Genomic DNA, 22,572 nt, shown 5'->3' on the forward strand with positions numbered 1-22,572 from the left:
AGCCACCCTGTGCAAAAATGCTGTATTTTCATCAAAGCTTCTACTTCGTTGCACCTTTTGCCCTACTGATGTAGCCCTTACTCCCTGATGTACCCCGTACAATCCCATTTTCTTTCTTCTGGAGCGGTTTCTTGGGCCTCTCCTCTGTCTTGGGTTGATGACTGGGCAAATGCAGTGTGTGATGGTTGCACAGCAGTCAGACAAGGCAGCCCAGAGCAGAGCAGGGCTGAACTTCCCTCTTCCCCTTCAGTAGAGGCTTTATGTCCACCCGCAGTTGTTACAACACCCTTGAGCATTTACTATCTCAACAGCAACTTGACTTTGCCACGTTACCAAGGGGAGAGAAAGGTTTTTTGTGTTTCATAGGATTTTTCTAAAGCAGCGGATCGTGATGCTGCACAGCAACCAGCATCGTAGCCCTCGGTGAGGTGAAGCTCTCCGTACACCAGCAGCGCTGGGGAACACGCAGCCGTGTCTGCACCAGGGAAGCGCACAGCAGTCGGTACAGACAGAGTCACTCATCCTGAGCTTTCCCAAGCGGAAAAGCAGGCTGGGCACCAGCAGGAACATGCATGGACAGGCCGAGCAGCACCGGGCTGGGCTGCTCCGTGGGCAAACTACCGCACAGTAGGAGCTGATAAGCAGTGCATAAGTGGAAATTGTTGTGCAATTAAAGCAGAGAATGTCTTTATAAAACGAATCTTATAGCTTTAACAGAGTATAATGGCTGTAGGCCAATAGCTAAAATTTAATAACTAAGACATTAAGAGGTTAGGCTTTGTTTTTGCTTCTTATTGAATATGTTTATGAAAACATACTAGAAATATTTTTTAAAAGCCAGGCTGTTTCCATTGCGAGGGCTAGGCTGAGGCGACTAGTGGTTTTGCTCTCGGAATGTTCTGCACCATCAATGTTCGGGATCCAGCCTTTCCTTCAGGCATCGCTGGTGGCAGCTGGAAAAAGGCTAACGCGCGGCTTACCCCTGAGCGCCAGACCTGGGAAACGGTAACGTGAGCACCAGGTTTCAGACCAAGAGTAGCTGCAAACAGCTCTACCAAAACTGCTTAGATGTCAAGGTCCTAACCCATTCCAGCCCTGGTGGATTAGGGGCTACTATTAACAGTGCTTAAATGATCTCCATTGTTTTGGTCCCCAATTAATCAGGGATTTATCAGGGATTAATTGGGACATACCCCCCCCCCCCCCAGCAGCGGGATGCAGGCTGTAAGTGAGGTGCTGAACCCCATGGAGGGTGCAAACACCCTAGGGAAGTGGGGAGGCAGCAGGGACAGGTGGCACAGCCGGGCGTTGTGGGTGCTATAGGGGTGTCACGGGAAGCAGCTGAGGTAACTGGGGAGCAGCTCAGGGCCTTGGGGAGCAGCTCTAGGGCTCGGGGAGCAGCTCAGGGCTTTGGGGAGCAGCTCAGGTCCTTGGGGAGCAGCTCAGGTCCTTGGGGAGCCGCTCGGGGACCCGAGGAGCAGCTCGGGGCCTTGGGGAGCGGGATCCTGCACAGTCACCGGTGCCCAGGATGGGAACAGCCGCGAAGGCCCCGGTTACGCAGCAAAGCTGCGGGCGGGGACACGGCAAACGCACAGTGAAGGCGGCAGGGTGGACAAGGCAGGGCCGCCAGGGGCAAGAGAGGCGGCGGGTAACGGGACACGGGGCCCCCATGGCTGCCGCCCCTCTCTGCTGATAAAAGCGGCGCTCTCCAGCGCCCGCGCCCACGCTCCGCCCGGCCTCGGCCCGCTCCGCCCAGTGCAGACAGCAAGAGGAAGGGAAGAGAGGAAGGAAGGAAGGAAGCGGCGCTCCCGCCCCAGCCCGCGCCGCTCGCCCCTTCGCCGCCATCGGGCTCCGCGCGGCGCCAGCAGGTTGTGGAGGCCGCGCGGGGAGCGGGGAGGCGGCGGCGCCGCTGCGGGCCGGGAGGGGGTCCCGCCCGGCGCGCCCTGCCCGAGGGGAGGGAGCTCAGGGGGGTCCCCGCCGCCCTTTGCTTGGGGTTAAGTCACTTTAAAGGCACGGGCGGGGGGACAGGTGGCCCCAGGGCAGGCGCTAACGGCCCCGGTGCCCGCAGGCCACGATGACTTTCCAGTGGACGGCGGTTGCCACCTTCCTGTACGGGGAGATAGCGGTGATCCTGCTGCTGTGCCTGCCCTTCATCTCCCCCGTGAGGTAGGACCCGGCTGCGCCATATATGTATATTTATAAATACCTGCATATGTTATATATACGTGTATGTTGTCAACGTTAAGCTCTGCTATGTCTTCAGCTAGTTAGAAAGTGAACTAAGTGGGTGCTGTTTGGGTCTCGAGCATCAGGAGTTTCAAGATCCATAGATGTCTTTAAGCAGTTTTAAAAATTATTGTTATGTATTTATATGTTTTTAACGCCCGACTGACGTGAGCAGCAGCTGCTGCTCCTTTGCCCTGGCAAGCGGCATCTGCTCCCGCCTTCCCCGTGAGGCTTGCGGAGGAGGGTGAGGAGATGATGTAAAAAATAATTCATTCTAGTCAAATAAACACCCTTATTAAGGCAAGGGTGACAGAAGCAAAAGGCATTCATTACTCTCGGTGTGTACAAAGGCCAGGCCTATCTTACTGCCTTAAGATTGCCTTTGTCCAGATAGGTGTTCAGCTTCCGGAATACTATTTCTATTTCTTTCTCACAAATAAGGAAAGCTAGAGAAACTAACTTCCCTACAGGAGGCTGAAGAAACAGAATTGCTGTTGTTCTTCTGGAGAAAACAAAATTCTTTAACTTTTTTTTTTTTTTTAAAAAAAAGGTAGAATGAAACACTAAAACTTTTCAGAAAACTGCTGCTGCCTCAGAGTTGGGTAAAAGGATTAAATGCTTGCTTTCTGCAACTTTAGCTGTATGCAGAATGTATTTAAAGAATGCAGCTTTCGCCTTCTCAAAGGCGATTGGATTCCCTACATCTAGTACCGTAGTATACCCAATTTTCCTCAATTTCAGAAGTTGAAACTGTTCTCAAACCTAATCTAACCTCAGTCCTTACAAGGCAGCTCATGGGGAGTTTAACATCTCAAAATAAATTACTGACTTCTCATATTTTCTACTGGTTTCTAGTCAAGAAAAACAATTATATATGTATGAAGGGGGAAATATTATGGCTCTTGTAATCAGCAGATTATTAATAATGTGTGAAGAAACTAGCTGCAAGAATGTCTGAAGGCTGGTGACGTATACTGGATATGGTGAGAGTATTAGAGCAGGTTTCACTAACGATATAAATAGGACTTTGAATCCGGTGTTTGAAGCCGAAAGACAAATTTATAACCTGTAGCACAAGCAAAAGCTGGGTATTTTTGTCTCATGGTAACGCTGATTCTAATCTGTGGGAGGCTGAACTAACTAGTTTGTGGTCCCTGATGGGTTCCAGCTCAGTCGAACACACCAGGTGCCCATCCTGGGTGCCACGAACTTGAGGGTTCTTGCAGATCCAGCTGGTGACTGCTGAAGTGCTCCTCGCCTCTCTTGCTTTCAGGTTTCTCTGAAGCTGCATCCTTAGCCAGCACTTCTATATTCTATTAAAAAGTTTTTAACCCTTGATGTTAAAATATAAACCTGAGACTTCTTGTTTTGTTTTCACTTGCAAGTTAGAATGCAATAACAATCTGGACCTTTACTGTAAAACTAAGCAGACTGACATTGTCAGTATAAAAAAAAAAGAATTGAAATCCTCTTAACTGAGGGACTGTGTCCTCTCCCCCTCCCCCCTTCCCCATCCCCTCCTCCTGTATTTAACAACAAGGAGAACAATTTGGAGTCGTCGGAGTGAAAATGACAGAATGGGTTTTATGGTTTTTGCCCCATCTTCAAATTCACTGCATTGTACTAGTGGCTGAACAGTTATGATAAAGTCATGCTAACTAAAGCAAAAGCTCAACTAAGTCACATTTGGAGAGTACCTGCTGTTGTATGAGATACTCTCAAGTCAAGCTGGCTGTGTCTGCCCGTACTCACAACAAAACATGAGCAAACAAAAATGAGTGAGGTGAACTGTTGGGAAAGTTGTGTACGCTAGTCTAAACTCCATTGCAATTAAAACTGTTTTCTTAAGTCTCATATCAGTAACAAGGCTTTCTTGCTTGTACTCTTCCTACAGTGTTTAATTATTTTGGAATCACACTGTTTATTTTTCAGATGGCAGAAGATTTTTATGTTTCCTCTGTGGAGCAAATTGGCGGTTTTTTGGAATAAGGCATTCCTTACAATAATAGTTTTATTGATTGTCTTGTTTTTTGGTAAGTATTAAAGAAACTGTTAACAAATGGAAAATGTTAGCAAGTGTATGGGGTTTGTGGCAGTGGTTGGATTGGAAGGAGTCAGGCCTAATGGAAGGCAATTTATTTCTTTAACAGTTCTATAAGAAATTGGAGAGTGATTATACCGTATTCTTGTGTGAATGCTGGGAATCCAAATGCAATAACAGTATAACAGTGAACGGCAGGGGGAATGGAGCTGCAACTAGGCTGTTGCCTGGTTTCACTTTCTTAAACAAGCAAAATGAGCTTGGATGATTTGGTATGAGTATTAGGCTAAGCCGCTCAGGCTGCACTAGATGGCACTCTTGCTCTCAGTTGCTGTGCGAGTAGTGCATGAGGAGAATAACCTAAAACTGTTTGAGGTACTCTTGCTGAGCACAGATGTGAATCAGCCGTTGACAATATGTTGTGAGTAGATACTGAGATCTACAAAGAAAGGGTAAAGCTCAAGGGAAATTTGAGTTTGAATGATGACCTTCTGCCTGACAGAATTAATGTAATGGCTGTTATAACTGCTTTGTATGGTTTAGTTGTTATTATCTTCTCTATTTCAGTGATAGAAATGGGTCTCCAGCATGAGTAGGAGAGAAGTGTTTAGAATTCGCTACAATAAAAAAATATTTAAACACAAAGGAAAAAAAAATGTATGTTTATTGTCTCTGCTGGGAGAAACACAAATGCACCACATTTGTGACAAGGTCACAGTAGGCCACAGTTCTATATTCCAAATAACAAATAAAACACTAGGAATGGAAATAAGCATTTTTATCATATGTTCCTAAACATCAAATATCTATTTATCTGAAATAAACATCTGTGTATTTTAGATCTTTAGCAGTAGATCCTGCAGAAGATGGCTTAAGATTGAGAAGTGGTGGAACTCAGTTATTCTTTGAACTCCAGCCAGAAACTTCAAAGCTTGCTTTTTGAGTTGGTGAATCGTTCACCTTTGAGGAAAGGCAGGCTTGGATAAAGTAAAGCAGTATTGCCATAGCATAAGATGATAAATTAATGCAGGACTAGAATCTTCCCATAGCAGGGAAGTGTGGAATTTTGTTTGATCCTAATCTTTGTTGTGTTGTTCAAAGTTTCACCCTCTCCCCCAAATTATAATTAAATGTTGTTATTAAAATTAAATTTACTATTAAGTAATATGTTTAAATATTTGATGTGTGTATTTATAATATCACATAATATTATTATAAGTAATATTATATAATATTATTAGTCATGACAGATTTTAGTCATGTTTGTCTGTAAAGTGGATTTTTTTCTACTAGAGAAATGCAACAGCACCAATTTAATTTCCAGACATAAAGGTGAGACATGGAAGCTATGTTTTTGTGCATGTATAGGAAGAGCTTTTAGGTCACTACACAGGGTAATACGATATGTAAAGTTGATAGCTTGTAATACAAGGTGTCACTAGGTTTTTTTTCTGTACTCCTTCTAGGAGTGTGTAGCGGGGAGGATGAAGGGTAGCTATGGTGTAGCTTAGTTTATTGGTTCTGTTCATGTTCAGCACTGTGCTACTGAAGTCTATGTCATTGAAATCAGTAAGGATTTTTTTTTCTGCCTTTCAAGCATAAAATAGATGCTTCTTGTTTTATTACTAAAACACATGCTTAGCTTGGAAAAAAAATCCATTTAAGGCAAATACTTGAGAAGAAATCTCTTATTTTTTCCCTTCTTCTATCTTCTTAATGTTTTTCCAGTGGTCCAGGTTTTGATTTAACTTGACAGCGCTGCCTTCTTGACACAGCACATAGGGTCTCTGGTAGCACTCGTAGAAGCTGTTGCTTTGGCCTGACTCCTGCTGACTGTGCCCAAGCGTTGGGAACGGCTGCTTAACAGACAGGTCTGGCGCAATGATTGCGCAAAGCTCCAATAACAGTCTTGTTGCTTCAGTGCTTTATCAAGGCTTACAAGTAAAATTGATAACACAGATGATGCCATTACTTGTGCTAGGCCTGTTTGCTGAGCCGAAAGCCCAAATATGTATTTCTAATATTATGTCTAGTTTATCATATGTGTGTATCAACATATATGGATTAAAATCAATGAGTTTTTACTTACAGATGCTGTTAGAGAAGTTAAGAAGTACTCAGCTGTTCATGTGAGTGAAAAGGCTGTAAATGTCAATACCAGTGCCTTTGATCATATCCAGATGAAACTCTTCCGATCACAAAGAAACCTTTATCTTTCGGGCTTCTCCTTATTTCTTTGGCTGTAAGTATAACACATCTCTAATTTCTGCATAGCACGATTCTTACAAAACTATTGCCCAAAGTAACCCAACTAGAAGAAAGATCAGAAGGTTGATTTCAAGAGATTAATAAAATTAAGCAGATTGGCTATGCTGGGGGACAAATGAGATCAGGGAAAGTAATAACTTACAAATGTTTGAAGATTGGAGTGATATGTGAACACATGGAAAGAAACATTCTGAATGTTTGGGGAAGCACTTATCCTGAAGGAGAAGTTTCTTCAGGGAATATTATTTCCTTTTTTTAAACCTATTCCCTGTTTTCTTTTTAAACAAAGAAAATTGGAGTTAAAAAAAAATTGTTTAAAATAATCCCACTATGTTGCTGCAAGCTGGTATTACTGCATCCTACTGTGTTAAGAAGCAAGCTCCAGTCTGACTTCAACCATTTCATCTGAAGCTCAAAGTTGGGAACTGTGGGATAATATTTCAACTTCTAAGAAAGGTTTCACATTTCAGATCAAGCACTTTATGATGCCTGGCCTACTGTTAAATTATTCCCTTAAATTTGGTATTGCTTTTGAGATGTTTTAAATACAGCTAAAACACAAGATAACAGAAGGGACCATTTTATATCAGCCAATAGCAACCAAGACTTCTTCAGATCTTCTCTGTAGCCAAGATTACTTGCAAATTTGCTCAGTTCATAAGGGAACACTGAAACTAATTGGACAAATAATGTGAATAAATAGGAATAGGAGTGTTGGTTAGAAGATTTCCTTCTCATATATTTTTGGTGATACTGAGCAGAGAATGCTGTCCCGTGCCTGTAGCTCTTCCAGTGAGTTGCTTGACACTCCTTTGATATACAAGAGGAAAGGGGAACAAAAAAAAATGCCTGGAATTACAGAAACTCCTGACAAAGTTCTTGCCTTTGGACTGGTGTTTTTGATGGGATGATGATTTTAGCTGATCTTCTCGGGAGAAGTTCATGAGGAGTATTGTATGCAAACGTCAGAAATGCATACAAAACTTAAGCAGGAAAGTTACGGAGAACTTGTGAAAGCAGCACAACTGGGGACTCATCTTAAGTTTGTGAACACAAATGTATACAGCATGGGAATCCTCCAGGAGGAGTTAGAAACTTGTACAGTTGCAGGGTTATGGCCTTGTTGGTATTGCAGAGACTCTTACAGGATAGCTTGTATGTGTAGAGGGTTGCAATGGATGAATACAGGCCTTTCAGGAAAGACAGGGAAGAAGAGGATGGATAGCATTTTGCAGAGGAGTGGCAGGAATGCATGGGCTTTGCCTTGGAACTGGCAACAAGCCAGTCAGAGGCTTGTTGGTAAGGCACAGATGACAGGCCTGCACAGGTAGAGCTGTGGAAGGTGCCCATCGTAGGCTGTTTCCTCTGTTCTTCCTGGTAAGGCCCTGTTTAAACAGTTGGAGGCATTTGCCTGATTGCAGGCTATGGTACTTGGGGCGGAGAAGACTTCAGCCACCCCGGGTGTCTGCTGGAAGGACAACAGGTCTGGATGCAAGCAGTCTAGGAGACTTCTGCAGCGTGCCCTTAACACAGGAGGACAAGTTCTTAACATCAGCCAACTAGGGCAGATGCTTTGCTGGGCCCATTGCTCACAAACAATTGGTTGAATATGTAAAGGGCAGCTATGGGTGCAGTGACCATGGGATTGTGTAGTTTTAAAACTCTGAAAGAGCTGAATGAAGAAAAATAATAGAATTGCAACCCTGGATTTCAGGAGCACAGGTCTCAGTTTATCTACCAGCTTTTCAGCAGGATCCAATGGGAGACTGCCATGGAAGGTAAAGGCCAAGGGAAGCTGAATGATTTTCAAGAATGACTTCCTTGGAGCAGAGGACTAGTCAATTCCAGGGTTCAGGAAGTTGAATAGAAGACCAGTGTGTATGAACAGGGGTTGAACAGGGCTGAGGTACAGAGAAGTGTCCATAAGGCAAAATGAGGATGTACTGCCCAGCAAGAATATAGGGATATGGCTGCAGCATGCAGGGGTAGTGGCAGCAGAGACAAAACTTGGCTAAAACTGGAACCAGAAGGGCAGTGAAAAGGGCTGAGAGTAAAAGGAAGGCTAATGAAAATGTGGTCTCACTGCTCAGTGGGGCAGGGGACCAAATGATAAAGGTAATGGGAAAGGTTGAAGCAGTGAGGACCTTGATCCCAGCCTTGCCTTGGTTTTCCCAGGGTCTGCCATCTGGGCTCCCAATTTCCTGAAACGTGGGAATGGACCCCCGTGGAAGAAGGTGTAGCCAGGAACCACCTGAACAAATGGGATGCATCTCATCTGATCCCATGGAGTTGTGCACATACAAGCATGTGGAGGGAGATGGCAGGTTCTAGCAAGCTGAGCATGGGACAGCAGTGGGCTCTTGCTATTACAGCCCAATAAGTGATTGGCATGTTTTGTTGCAAGAGTGCAGCCAGCCTGTGTTTCCCCTCTGTTTGGCACTTGTTGGACTATGCCTGCAGGCTGCATTAACTTTGACTCTCTAATACCATCTAGATAGTGACATACTAGAGTGATGACTGCAGAGGGTTTTCTTTTTGAAAAAACAAAATGGTGTGAAAATGGACTTCAGATAAAAATCAGGGAAAGTGGCCTTTTTACCTGGGAGGTTAACAGACTCTGTTAATGCTTTTTCAGTTATGAAAAGGACAATTACTTGGCTCTTCAAATATTCTCTGAAGAGCAGACGTGTTATAGGAATTAATTTAAGACTATTGTCTTTGCTTTTCCTTGTTTCAGCAACATTGTCATTATGAAAGACTCCTAGGTAATCTATGAAAGTAGTGATGCAAAGAGCAATTGTAAGTTCAGACTAAGGAAGATATTTGCAAAGCTTGGACTTGAGGTGCCCTGAGGTGCTTTCATCTGTGTTCTGATTTACACAATATCAACAGAGTACTGAGAATTAATAGGTTCATATTGTTAATTTTATCCTAGTCAGGCATTTAATAGTATGTTTTTATTTTACCTGTTACCTTAACATTGTTGCTTGGCTCCTGCTTCTCTTGATCCATCATACTTAAAACACTAATCTATGTGAGTGTATTTTAGCCTTCAAGCAAAGCAGATTTCTAGACCCATAATGACTGTGGGTTAGTTCTTGTTTGTTTTCTTCAGGAGGTAAAAATCGGAGCTGGGTCAGATTTTTTTGATGATGAAAATATTTTCAGCTTTACTGTTATTTGTCAGGTCTGTTTCTGGTTGTTTCTCTTTAAATATTAAGCAGTTCTTTATGTTTTTGTTTTGCATCTAGTATGCAAAAATGCTCTAAAGAAAAGGGAGTTATGTTGCTTTTTTTCCTTTTTTTCCCTCCACCTTTGCTATGAATGACTGTTTCTTCATTGTGTTTCTTTACCAGCGTGTTGAGACGTATTGTTACACTTCTTACTCAGTTGGCAAAAGGAATGACAACTCAAGCAGCTCTGGAAATGCAAGTGAACAACACGACTGAAGCAGCCAAAAAATACATAACTGAGAATGAAAAGCTGCAGCAGGTAGCTTACAACCTTTTCAGCTGTTTTCTTAAACAGTAGGTAGTTGGTATGAAGACCTGGTAGTGGGCTTTAATAGTTTAAACTTTTTGATACCAAATGTTTTGGGGCTTTTTTTTTTTTTTTTCTCCAGTGAGGAAGAAGAAAGAACTGTTTCCTTAATTTGTAATGAAGAATACTGATTAAGAATTTGAGTAGCATGTTACTAAGTAAGAAAATTACTCCAAAGTAATGAAGTTCTATCTTCCTGGTTCCGCTGTGCTCTTAGGGCAAGAAACAGGGGTAGGAACCCTCCTGGCATTGCTGTTATGCAGGTCTGCTTTCCCTTTCTCTTCTACCTCTGCATGGTCTGAGCCTTTCTTCTGTTACAGCAGAATGTTTACTGCATCCACAGGATTTGAATGCTTCTTCTTAGCTTCTCTTCTTGATTCAGCACTCTCCTCTTGATGTCGTTTGTCAGAATTGTGAACTCTAGCTATTGGCTGGAATCCGTCACTGGTTGCCTGGTTAATGTTGCTTCATAACTGCTAGGTAGGAGACCCATCTGAAAAGTGCACACCTAACACCTGAACAATGTTACATGTGTCCTCAGGTTTATCCTTAGAATTATTGTATTCAATGTTACGGCAAATTTCCATCTCCTGGAATAAGTGAATCTGAAAAAACAATATGACTTTAATAGTCATTTGAGGAAAGACTAAGTGAGCTGGGCCTACTTAGCCTGGAGAAGACAAGGCTGATAGGGGATCTTGCCCACATGTACAAATACGTGAGGGGAGAATGTAGGGAGGATGGAGCCAAACTCCTCTTGGTGGTGGCCAGTGACAGGATGAGGGGTAGTGGGTACAAGTTGAAACACAGGCAGTTCCATCTCCATGTGAGAAAGAACTTCTTTCCTGTGAGGGTGACAGAGCACTGGAACAGGCTGCCAAGGGAGGTTGTGGAGTCTCCTTCTCTGGAGATCTTCCAGACCCACCTGGATGCCACCCTGTGCCACGTGTTCTGGGTGTCCCTGCTGGAGCAGGGGGGTTGGACTAGATGATCTCTAGAGGTCCCTTCCAACCTTAACCACTCTGTGGTATGAATCTCATCAAAATACTAATTACTTAAAATCTTCATTTGAATATAATTTTAGCAAAGAGGGGGAGGTGCTGATTTTAGTCTTTCTTACCCTGCAGTTGGCTGTTTGTCAGGGCTGTTGCAGTCCTTCTGCTCCTTCTGGAGCAGCATTTGTGGTTACTAGCACCAAAAGCTTTTTGTATATTAAAACAAAACAAAAAAAAACTTCAGATGATAAGAACAGACTCTGAGCAAAGAACCTCTTGTTTGAGAGGGATGCCTTAAAATAAGGGCCAGTGAAGTGTGTTTTAGGTATTCTTCAGTGTATGCAATGATTCTGAAGTTTTCAAATTTGGTATATTCATATAATCATCAAAATGATACGAACTCCCAGCCTCAGCAATGGAATCTGTCACAATGGAATCAGCAGTGGAATCCTGCATCCTGATATGCTTTCTCTGTCCTGCTGGGATTCATCTGAATGTGTTTTTGTGCTGCTTTCCTTCTGAGGTGTGGTTTCCCTGGTGACACATTCTCTTAGTTGCTTGTAATTGATACCCAGAAACTAGAACTGCAGCCTTCCTGTCTTTGTTTCTGTTTGGTTTTGATTACATGATTTCTTAAAAATATGGTAGCCAACATGCTGCAGGTAGATGTCTACCCTGCTCAAGAAGCCAAGGGTTCAGAATGGGTTTATTTTAATGTTAGAGATGATATCATGTAGGGTCCTGTATGGCTTGGCCCCTGCATTTCTTTCTTTACAAATTTTCACCAGAGAAAGGTAAGAGCAATTGCCTCTAGGCAATTTATACTAGGGGTTTTATTTGTTAGTGTAAATACTGTACATTTGTCCCAGACTGTGAAGTCTGTGCTGGTTCCTATTCAGTAGTTATATGGAGCATAGGACTTAATAGCAATAACTATTTATGTATTAGTAGAAAGAGCTGAGAATGGATGTAAAAGAGTCAAGATGAGGTCCTTAGCTTTATTTCATGGCAAATTGACTAAAGTTCTGCTACCAGCAGTTTAATGCACTCCCTGCTCTTGGATTAAATTGCACTTTGGAACTTCTCTTTAGTTCTTTTCTTTGGACTGTTTCCCAAGTTTTATCAGCACTTTTTGTTTGTTTGTTTATCTTTCCTCCCTGACAATCTCTTAGATATCATGAGCTCACCTAACGGGTGTTCATCTCAGTTGTTCTGCTTGTCATCTTCCCCCTAAACACTTACTACTTCCTTGCTTTTTCCATAGCAGGGATGATGCTTGGTTGGCTCGTGGAACCTGTAGGAGCAGAGAGTCTAAGTATTGGAGTCTAACCCTTAATAAATGACACTTTTTAGTATTTCCCTTCTGAAAGCTTTTTAATTTTTTTAAATTTTAATAGAATTTCAGGGGCTACTTAATCTAGGTATCAGGTTGTTCTACAGATTAAAAATGTATCTTCAAAGCTCTTGCAAGTAGATATGTCTAATGATATATTGCACAGTTTAAATAAGGATGACTTAATTATTAGAAGAAATTGTACATAAACATGGTGGGGTCTTGTCACTTGCAGTCCCAGTATATGTCTATTCAAAAAGCCATTTACAGCTTAAGTGGAAGTTGTGGGCATGATTCAGTGATATCGTGTATGCAGCGTTTAACTTCTGCAGGAGACCATGCTTACTATTACAGCACATCATATCAACTTAAAACATTGAGCATATTTTTTCCTTTTATGTTTTTTTCCTTTTATTGTTTTTCAAGAATAACTAAGTACATGTGTGTTCTGTAGACATGTGATAAAACCTGTCACTTAACAATACCAAAGCTGACATTCTCTATTTTGTTTTTTTTGTGTTTCTTAATAGGCCTTGAATGAAAAGGGGAGCAGTAAAAAGCAAGAGTCAAGAGAAGCAGACAGTGAGAAACTAAAGAAAGAAATAGACCGCTTGAAAGCAGAGCTACAGAAGACGTCAGATGGTAAATATAGATTAGGACTTTTCTACAATTATGAAATATAATTTCAACACTATAGATTTTTTTAAAAAATAGGTATAGCATTATCCGACTTTATCAGTTCATGTAATTTCCCCTCCCTCCCCAGGAGCTTTTTTTGATCGAAAGTTTTATAATGTACCGTCATCATCTTTTAGTAACTGTTGCCATTATGAAAATACATGTTGTAATGTGAGCACCTTAGTTATAATTGCTCCTCAGTGAATTGCTGGATAAGGTATCAGTTACTTGTCACTGAAAGCATCAAGCTGGTCTTTCCTATCCTATGTAAAAGACAATCTCCCCATGTAAAAAGGGGAAATATGTGATTGAAGTGTTTTGTATAATGGGGCTTTCAGGTTAGGTACCAGGTAAGTTCTGGACTAATAGGTTAGATGGACTCATCTTGTGCAAAGGAGGTGATTGTTTTGTCTTGTTTTTCAGTCTACTGGGAAATGTTCCTTGTTTGTAGCATGATACCTTCCTTAGCAGTTTCCATGTTTAATGTTTAGGCTGTCAAAGCTGCTTTCTTGGCAAATTGAGTAGAAAGCAGATTTTTCCTGTTTGGGTTTGCCCTGTTTGGATCTGCCAAGCTGTGTGCCAATGAAATTAGTGTTTTTAAGGTAGCTCTGCTTGTGACCTTGTAAGCATTGCTCAGGTGTTCAGGCTATTATAAAATACATATTTTCATGGCAGTGCATAGCCTTTTGTCATCAAAACATAGTAGTGCTTTCCTGTTGCATAGCACTTAGAGCTGCAAAAATAGCAACTCCAAATAACTTATGAGTTGGTTTTCATTGTCCACTGGGAAGATGAACAAGAACTGCACAACTGCTGTTTTTAGCTCAACTTGAAGCAAAAAGAATCTTTAAATGGAGGATCTCATTAATTCACATTCCCAGGCAGGTTAGACTGGGGAGTTTTCTCTCCCACTGTTTTCTTGGGGAAAAAAAAGGAGGGGCAGGAGTAAAGCTGCCTTTGAAGTGACAGGATCAATGAAAAATATAAATGCATGTGTTTGATTTAAACTAACTAGTGGTTTGTAACACTAATATAATGTAAGCTTTTCAGCCTTAGCTATAGAAAGCTAAGGAATAAATAGATTTACCACCTGCTGTTTCAGTGGCGTTCTCCCTGCAGGCTGTTCTCCATCCAAAAGGTGTAGAAATTAAGGCAGGCTTCAGTCTTTTGTTAGAGGATAAAGCTGGGGAGAGGATCTTTTTAAGGAATGAGAAAATATTTTCAATACCAGCCCCCTTCCTCCTCCTGCCCCTCTGCCCCTCAAGCAACAACAAAAAAAACAAACAGAAAACTCCATGGTTACGTTAAGTGCTGTCATCAGTTGGGTAGTGTTGCGCTACCTCCTCTTGCGGTTTCGTAGCTTTTCTTATACTTTAAACCAAACAGCAGCCAGCAAGCTTAAAATATGAGATGATAAATCATGCTTGTGAATCATGCTTACTGATTTCTTTTAAAACTTCTGCAATTCAGCAGGTAAACACTAAGGTTTGTGCTCACTAAACAGGAGTAAAGCATTATTCAAAATCAAAGTTGAGACTAAAAAGAGGTAAGTGGCAGGTTTGTTGCCTGCCACTGAGTTTACGTGACTAAAGTTATCTTTTTCTGAAGTTATCTTTTCTATCGCAGAGTCATATCCCCGAAGCTTTTTTGCAGAAGTGGCTTTGGGGTGGTGTTTTTTTTTTTTTTTTTTTTCCCTCTCCTTTTTCTCCTTTTTCTTTTGAACCAAGTGCTTTCAAATACCTGGTACTCTGGTCCAGCCCTTCTGTGGTGACAGGGTAAGAGGAGCGTCTCAATAGAGTGGCACTCGGAAGTCCTGATTTAAAGTTTGCTTCAATTATCAGTACCTCAGTTAATATTGGATCTGTTCTTTGACTTCAGGAGATATCCAAGTTTTCTGTAAGGTCTTGATGTGTAGTATTTACTACTTCTAGTGAAGAAAATACTAGGTGTGTCCTCTTCCTGTGTTTCTGACAGAAATTATATAGTGATTATTGCACACTTTGAGGAGATTCATCTCTAGTTCTTCAGCTATCTACCTTTCATGCAGACACTACAGTCTACTTTGTCCTTTTTGGTAATTAACTATAAATAAGATTCTAACTTAGGAAGATATTCACTACTTACTATGTTTTGAGTGGGTGTAGAGGAAGAATCGAAAAACAAGACAAGCAAAAAAATGAGTAGCGAAATGACTAACAGCTGAGGAAAGATTGGAAATGAGTTGAAAATGAGGTGACAAAGACTTCAGTCAAAATTTATTTTCAGACTTGATATTTTTTTTCTCTTTTCATTAAAGCCCTATTTCACTCTGAAGAAGTGAAGGCAATGGGGCCTTTTTTTCTCTGTAGGGGCTTGCGTACTGGGGACTTCGTAGGCACCCAGCAGTGGGCTAGCAATTTCAGAACCTAAATCCATTTTTAGCATTCTGGACATGTAATAACATGACTCTTGAGAAGCCTTGTGAGATGATACTTTATTGATACAAATGTGTTATAAAAAGGTCTTACTGGTGTCTAGGAACAAATGTGAATACTCTCAGGATTTAGTAAGTTGGACTGCAGGGGTGAGAATTTCATACTGCACATTACATAAATTTCTGACAAAATGTTGACTTGAGTAATTAAAGGTTGTCAATGTGGCTACTATCAGACCTATAGGATTTTTCTTTGAGAGAAAAAAAAAAAAAAGAAAAAAGAAAGAAAAGGTGATGTGATAGTGATGCTAGCAGTAAGTATCTCTAATTTAGATTTGTAGCAGTAGGGTGTTTTTTTTCTGGAAAATGATGTTCCCACAACTTTTACTTATGCAAAATGCTAATGGTGACAGGTATCATAACTATAAGTACTGGTTATGTTCCTGTATTTCATTTTGATAGTTTTGGCAATTATCAAAAACCATACACCAGAACATGAGAGCAGTTTCACAAGGCAGCTCTCCTTACAGCTTTGGGATCAGGGTGGAGGGGAGAGGGAGAGACACAAGCCTCTCCAGTGCCATAACTTCCTTTCTCACTCACAGGTTCCACACTGAAACTGTTGAGGGTTGAAATGTTTGTTGTTATGGCATATTTTGGGCAGAGGGAGACTTCTGCAGTGCTGCACTGTCTCACTTCCTTGCTATCTCAGGTCATCTTTTTGCTGACACCGTCCTAGTGTACACTAAAAGCTACAGCTTTATTTACCCAACAGAAATTGATACAGAACAAGCACTGCAGCAGAACAGGCTGTTGGCAAACGCCTGTCCAGCTGACTGACCCTGCGCTCTTCAGACAATATTTCATGGCAAGTGAGGTGCACCAGAAGCTTCTGGCTCCATCCGTATCACCTAATGGGGTCTTCAGCACATGTGTGCCGCTATCGAGTGGTGACATTAATGCATCTTTGAGTGGAATTGGTCATGCCATGGTGGGGAAGAAATCTAGAGTTAATGGTTCTGTGTCTTTCACTAGCATTTCGCTCTCTATACTTGTACAGAATTGTCAAAGCCAGTTAGGTGCTTTTGAATTGCAGTCCAGCCCTTTTGGGGGCTAGGGGGGGAAGTCTTATTAATATGTTCTGCTGTCCTAAGTTTATAACAGACAGGAGAAAATTCTGAGGAATCTTCTCTGTGTGCTCAAAGCAGGCTTCTTTTATGTACAGAATTTGACACAAGTGTTTTTTGCTTCATAGCTTCATAGCAGGGCAGGAGACAGGAGTAGGAAAGCAGTTGATATGGAGGGCTAGCTTCAGAATGACTTTTCCTTGTTGACTGTTCTAGATATACAACTGTCATGTAAAACCCTTAAGATTATTAAACATTGGGAAGATACAAACAATTATCAACAATACAAACATTTCATAGAATTCTGCCCAGTGAGAATCCAGCTAGGTGTTTGTGTTCATGGGCTGTGACATGTATGTCACAGCTAGTGTCATATATGAAAACTGTATGTTCTATAAAAGCAATCAATTTAAAAAGGTGGGGAGGGGCAAACAAAAACCCCTCAATCTTTTCCCAGCCTTCTTTTGTAAGCTGGGGATATGAGATATAAGTCAATTAATTGGCCAGTGTACCATGGTATTGAGCCAATGACAGAAGGTAATTTAGAACCTAACACTTTTTTTTTTTTTGCTAGATCATCTTCCTGATGAGAGCTGTTGCACAGTGTCACATACAGCACAAATTGAGGTTCATATTTGTTGATTGAAAAATATGATGTTGTATATAACAAGCAAGATTCTGTTGTACAGGGCCCCCTGTAACTACTTAAGATGCTGTAAAGCCCTTTTGTAGCAAGGTTTTATGTGAGGTTAAGTTAGTTGGAGCAACTCCATGTAGTTTTCTAGTCCTGCATCTTTTTGTCTTATGTATCTTAGCATGATATCTTAAGGGCTGAATCCAGAATTTGTCTGGAATTAACTGAATGGAGTTGTGTTCCCAGCTTTACAACATATTTGTTGGCTATCTAGGGTGAATCTCTTCTCCCATCTGTGCCTAAATTCTTAGCTTGAATAGCCCTTTCTTGGTTTCATAAAAGCTTGTCGACTCTCGAGGTAGTTTTAAGCATAATCTTAAAACAGCCCCAATCATTTGGGTTTTTGAAGCTGTACTGTGAACAATTCTGACTTGGAATTCAGACTCTGGCAGGCTCACTTAGCAGCAAGTGCTGTAAGCCAGGCATAGACTTAGGCAGCAGCTGTGCTGCAGAATGCCTGAAAAATCACTGTGCAATTTTTTCTACTATTCTGTTCTCTCCTTGCTGAAGCAAAGTAATAGAATTGCTACAGCTGCTTTTCGATGGAAACATCTTCATTTTTATTCCTTGTCTTGCCTCATCTTCTGAGGAATCCAATCTGAAGCAAGCTGTTTATCCTCAAACAGAATACAGAGTGTGCTAAGGGAAGGGCAAGTCTGGTTTTTCCCTGACTGTAGGTGTTATATTAGTTTATGGGTTTGTAGTTGCATGCTTAAGTGTAAAGGGGTAAAGGCTTCCATAAATGTGTTCAGTTGTTACACTGATATAAGTGTGTTTTTTGTTTTTGTTTTTTTTTTTCTTTTTGTTTGTTTTGCTTTGCTTTTGTCAGTCCCCTCTCCCCTTAAAGAAGTTTTACCTTTCACAGTGTTGGGGTTGGGTTCCTGGTGGGATTTACCAGCTGTTTCTCTCACTGTTAGCATGAACATGAAAGCACCATCTCTCACCTGCTGGCTGCTCCTGCCTTACTTGGTAGGTATGGGCAGCTCTTGGGTTTTGCTTGCTGCCAGAGCAGCTACTGTCTTCTCCGAAGCAAAGTAAAGCACCAATGGAAACCAGAGGGAGGAGGGGGGAAAAAAGCTGACTCTACTGAGCACACCAAATATTCTCTATTTTATGCTGGTTAAGTGCTTATATGATGCAATCCGTGGGGCAAAAAACGTAGCTGTGCGATTGATTTGTGTGTTGCGCTATTCATGGAGCACCCACACAGTAGGACAGCAGTAAATGGGCAGTCTCTGTGGATTGACAGGGCTCCCAGAGAAGCTGGAGGGCTCGTGCTCCTTGTTACATGGCCCCAAGAGCACGGGGGTGTCTGGCTCTCGTCCGTAGCCAACAGAGGTGGGTGGGACAAGCCAGTCTCTGCTTTCTCCCCTCCTAGGGCTGGGAGAGGTATTCCTGTCATACGCTTGTTTGGCTCAAAACACTGAAACAGTGTGGTGGGTGGTGTTGCTTTCTTGATCTACAGATACTTTAAGATATTTTTGTTCCTGTCTTAGAGATAGGGTTGTTTTTAGTTGCAACTGTAGTATGCTGCTACTTGCAAAATAACCATACAGTATTAGATCCATGACATTGAGTTATGATTTCTTCAGAGATGTGATATGTTTTGCTATAATTATGGACAAGAGTGATTAAATAAAAGGGCAAGATTATTTCCTAAATAGGAGATCATTGTAGAGATGAAATGGCATGTGGTGTTTTGGGGCTTAAAGATTGTAGCTTATCAAATTATAATATGTTCATTGTAGTGCGTAGCAGAGTTTAAACAAAAGAAAGAAGAGGTGGTCTGGAAGTAAGAGTAAATGCAATGGGGTTTGACTTGGTAGATAGGTGAAAACGGTGGATATTGCAAATACCAAGACCTTAGAGATGATTCTGGCATCGATGCTGTCAAGATGGCACTAAAGGGCAGAATATCTGTGCAAGAGTAAGGGGGAGAAAGGAAGTGTGGAGAGACAGGATGAATTTTTAACCACCTTGGAATCAACAGGACTGACTAATTTCGGTAAATCAGAATTACTGCCTAGGTAAATGTCATATTACTTAAAGATCACTCATAGGCTTTTACAACAATAATGACTTTAATCTAGGCACTCAAGCTAATAATAGGAAAAAGTAGGTGAATAGCAGAAATACAGGGAGTCCTGTCCTTACTGGAACAGGCTGCCCAGAGAGGTTGTGGAGTCTCCTTCTCTGGAGATCTTCAAAACCCGCTTGGACGCAGTCCTGTGCCACGTGCTCTAGGTGACCCTGTGTGTGCAGGGGGGTTGGACTAGATGACCTCTAGAGGTCCCTTCCAACCTTAAGCATTCCATGAGTCTGAGTCTGCCTTTTTGCATGTAGGGGGGTGTTCAAGGTCCCTGTGTCCTGGAGCCTCAGGAGCTAGGACTTGCCAACAAGCTCACGGAATGTCGTCTTCTCTCCTGCAAGCAGATTCCTACAGATGTGCTGCAGTTCTTGTCACGCTGCTGGAACAAGGGAAATGGAGAGCAACATTTTTTTTTGCCTTTTTTTTTTTTTTTTTTTTTTTTTTTTTATATACTACTGAGGTATTGTTAAAAACGTGACTGAGAGGCAGCCTTATAGGTCATTAACAGTGTTTCCCTGTTGCAGCAGGGAGAGTTTCAGGGTATGTCTGCGCTGCAACAGCACCAGATACCTGAAATACCTATAGCAGAAGAATATAAAGATATCTAAATGACCTTACTCAAGTGCTTGCATAACAGTTCAGGATGACAGCCTTTATGAAGCTTTATGCTGATTTACCCAGCATTGTAAATTAGAGACCTAGGCTGTTTTGTACTGCAAGGTAGACTTTTAGTTTCTTTAGTCTGCAGTGGGAAAAGGCTTTCAGAAGCCTTAGCAATTACTTTTGTCATGTTAAAAGCCTGTTTATGGCACCTAGCCCCCATCCTCCCCTCCTCCTGCCTTCTCATGCATAAAATGAAGCTCCTAATGAATGAACTAGAGCTCAGTAAAGTACTTAAAAGGATGGCAGGCAGAAGGGGGCTACACACCTATAACTTTTTTTCCATTTGACAGACACAGCTTGTTTGCTAAAATCATCCTTAATATTCAAGTTGTCCTTGCTCCTTAAAGAAGGTTGCTGGAGCCTGGTTTAGGGCTGTTGTGGCGTCTTGGTTTTCTGGAGCTCTCCTCTGTGCTGTGGCAGATGACTGCGCTGCTGCAAGCTTGTCGCCTCCAACCAGCAGTTCATTTGGTTTATTGGGCTTTCCCACAGCCCCTCTGGCTGCTTGTGCTGCTGTTTCTGAACACATCTGCCATTCTCTTCCCCTTTCTTCCCTCTGTCTTTCCCTGTGTCTCTCTCATCCTCTACTTTAAGCTTTTGTGTAGAAGATGGGCTGCCTGGTACAGTAGAGCCCTAACAACATGCCTGGTATCTGGGCTCACTTTGGGCTGAGTATCTGGGCTCTGAGGAACAGCAGGATTGCAAGTAATAATTAAAACATGAATTCTGATATTTTACAGCTCACCTGAAGGCAACTACTGAACTAACAGCAGTTAAAAAGCAGTCTGAAGGCCTTAAAAGAGAATATGACCGTCTTATGAAAGAACATGAACAGCTTCAGGTGGGTGGTTCCGGGTCACTGTGTGAACACCATGTTCTGAAATTGTTCTACAAAATTATGCTAGTTGCATGTTCATTATGCAAGAGAATTTACTAAAATCTTTAGCATAAAGTTACAATGGACAACACTCTGTAAACTTCATCCAAACACTGAAAAAGTCTTGCAAAAATGGAAGGGTTTTTTTTGTTGTTTTTTCCTTCCCACTATAAGTGAGAAAGTTCAGATCACTGATGGACTTAGTTTTGCTGTCACTTGAGAGGCGGGATTTGAATGGATAGGATTTGGGTAGTTTTGCATATCGGAAGCAAGTGGAAAGCTTCAAGAAAGTGATAGGAGTGCTGTGTATGGTACATACCTCATTTACAAGACTAGTTTTATTTTGCTTGTTCTTTAAACATTCTTTTGCAACAGTTGTACTGCGAATGTTGCAATAGTGTTGATACACCAGAATAAAAAAAAAAAATCAACCTAGGCTACAAACATGCTTGACTAACACTTGTAACTGAATTGCAAAATGTGAAAAGAAAACATTAACAGGCACTGTTTTACAAGTAGTGATGTGGGAGAAAATACATTATTTTTCACATTAAAGTCTGGTCTTCAAGAAAAGCTATTTGTTATTTTTGCTGAGGAAGAGTGAGTGCAAATTTAAGCTGGATGCAGCCTCTGCATTTTACTCTGTGGCTCAGCTTACTGATTCACCTGGCCCTGCACTCCTATGCAGGCAGCTCTGCTGGGCTCTGTGTTCCAGAGTTACCACCACCATCCGCGTCCTGTCTTTGTTGTGCTCCCCGGTGTAATGACCCGTAGTAGTTCTGCTGCATTTCTTGGGGTCTAGAACACATATCCTTACAGTCTTCTGAATGAGAAGAACATAAGGTACCAAGCACACAGTAGATAAAACTCCTAGAGATAAATCAGTTGACAGATCTGGTTGAAAAAGTGTTTTGTTTTATTTTTCTTAGTCTGCTGCACAGTTCAACCCTAGCATGAATAGAGAGGAGAAATAGTCTCTATGGCTGGTATTCTGTTGGGATCAGAGTGGATGTGTTATGTGGGGTAGTGTTGATGGGACTACCGCATTCAAGAGCAAATTGATTATTAGTGCAGGGGAGAGGGACAGAGATGGTAAGCTAGTTGTCTGGAAGGAGAAGTTTCTGATCAAATTTAAAATATGACTTTTTTCCCCACTCTCTTTTCAGAACAAGTTGGGTGAAGCAGAAGACAAGAAGAAATTGTAGGTGCGTCTAAAACAGATGGCCTTGATACAGTTGCTTTGATGTGAAAAGTCTTGTGCTGTTCAGACTCCTGCTGCAGATGTGAAAATTCTGGCTTTGTGAAAAGCACGTGCACTGCTGGTCACTTCAGATTCCTCTAAGATATCCTGGTTGCCAATATATTCCGTGTTGCAATTAAAATACTGAGTGGCTTACCAGATTTACCATGGAGCTTGTCACTGCACTTGAGGAAAACCATGAAAATCCTTCAATTACATCTAGAGCAACTTGGCTACTCTCCAAGGTTTTTCCTTCCAAAAAGGTCAAGAGATCACCCACCATTTGCTTGTAGCATTTAACAGGCTATATATCGTGCTAAATTACACAAACCTCCTTGGCAACACCTATTAGGAGGCTTCAGAAATTCAGTTACTAGTGGGTTGAAGACTG

General features: G+C 41.7%; 1 protein-coding gene across 1 annotated transcript; it reads left to right on the plus strand.

Annotated features, from left to right (window-relative positions):
- Positions 1 to 1,848: 1,848 nt before the first annotated feature.
- On the plus strand, positions 1,849 to 22,182 carry BCAP29 (B cell receptor associated protein 29). Its single transcript, XM_088533228.1, has 8 exons — positions 1,849 to 1,868; positions 2,069 to 2,166; positions 4,159 to 4,259; positions 6,359 to 6,509; positions 9,892 to 10,027; positions 12,934 to 13,045; positions 20,805 to 20,905; positions 22,108 to 22,182. Exons 2-8 carry the CDS (start codon positions 2,075 to 2,077, stop codon positions 22,144 to 22,146), a joined length of 732 nt encoding a protein of 243 aa, XP_088389354.1. The 5' UTR covers positions 1,849 to 1,868; positions 2,069 to 2,074; the 3' UTR covers positions 22,147 to 22,182.
- Positions 22,183 to 22,572: the final 390 nt, after the last annotated feature.

The sequence above is a fragment of the Tinamus guttatus genome, unplaced genomic scaffold (genome assembly GCF_059628265.1).
Source record: "Tinamus guttatus ecotype Peru unplaced genomic scaffold, ASM5962826v1 Tinamus_guttatus_pri_ptg000489l, whole genome shotgun sequence".
NCBI classification, from domain to species: Eukaryota; Metazoa; Chordata; class Aves; order Tinamiformes; family Tinamidae; genus Tinamus; species Tinamus guttatus.

Excerpts from the sequence above, each read along its gene's own strand:
- BCAP29 (XM_088533228.1), top strand. The coding sequence starts at position 2,075 with ATGACTTTCCAGTGGACGGCGGTTGCCACCTTCCTGTACGGGGAGATA. Across the intron at positions 4,260-6,358 it reads ATTGATTGTCTTGTTTTTTG|ATGCTGTTAGAGAAGTTAAG; the intron begins GTAAGTATTAAA and ends TTTTACTTACAG. Across the intron at positions 20,906-22,107 it reads AAGAACATGAACAGCTTCAG|AACAAGTTGGGTGAAGCAGA; the intron begins GTGGGTGGTTCC and ends CTCTCTTTTCAG.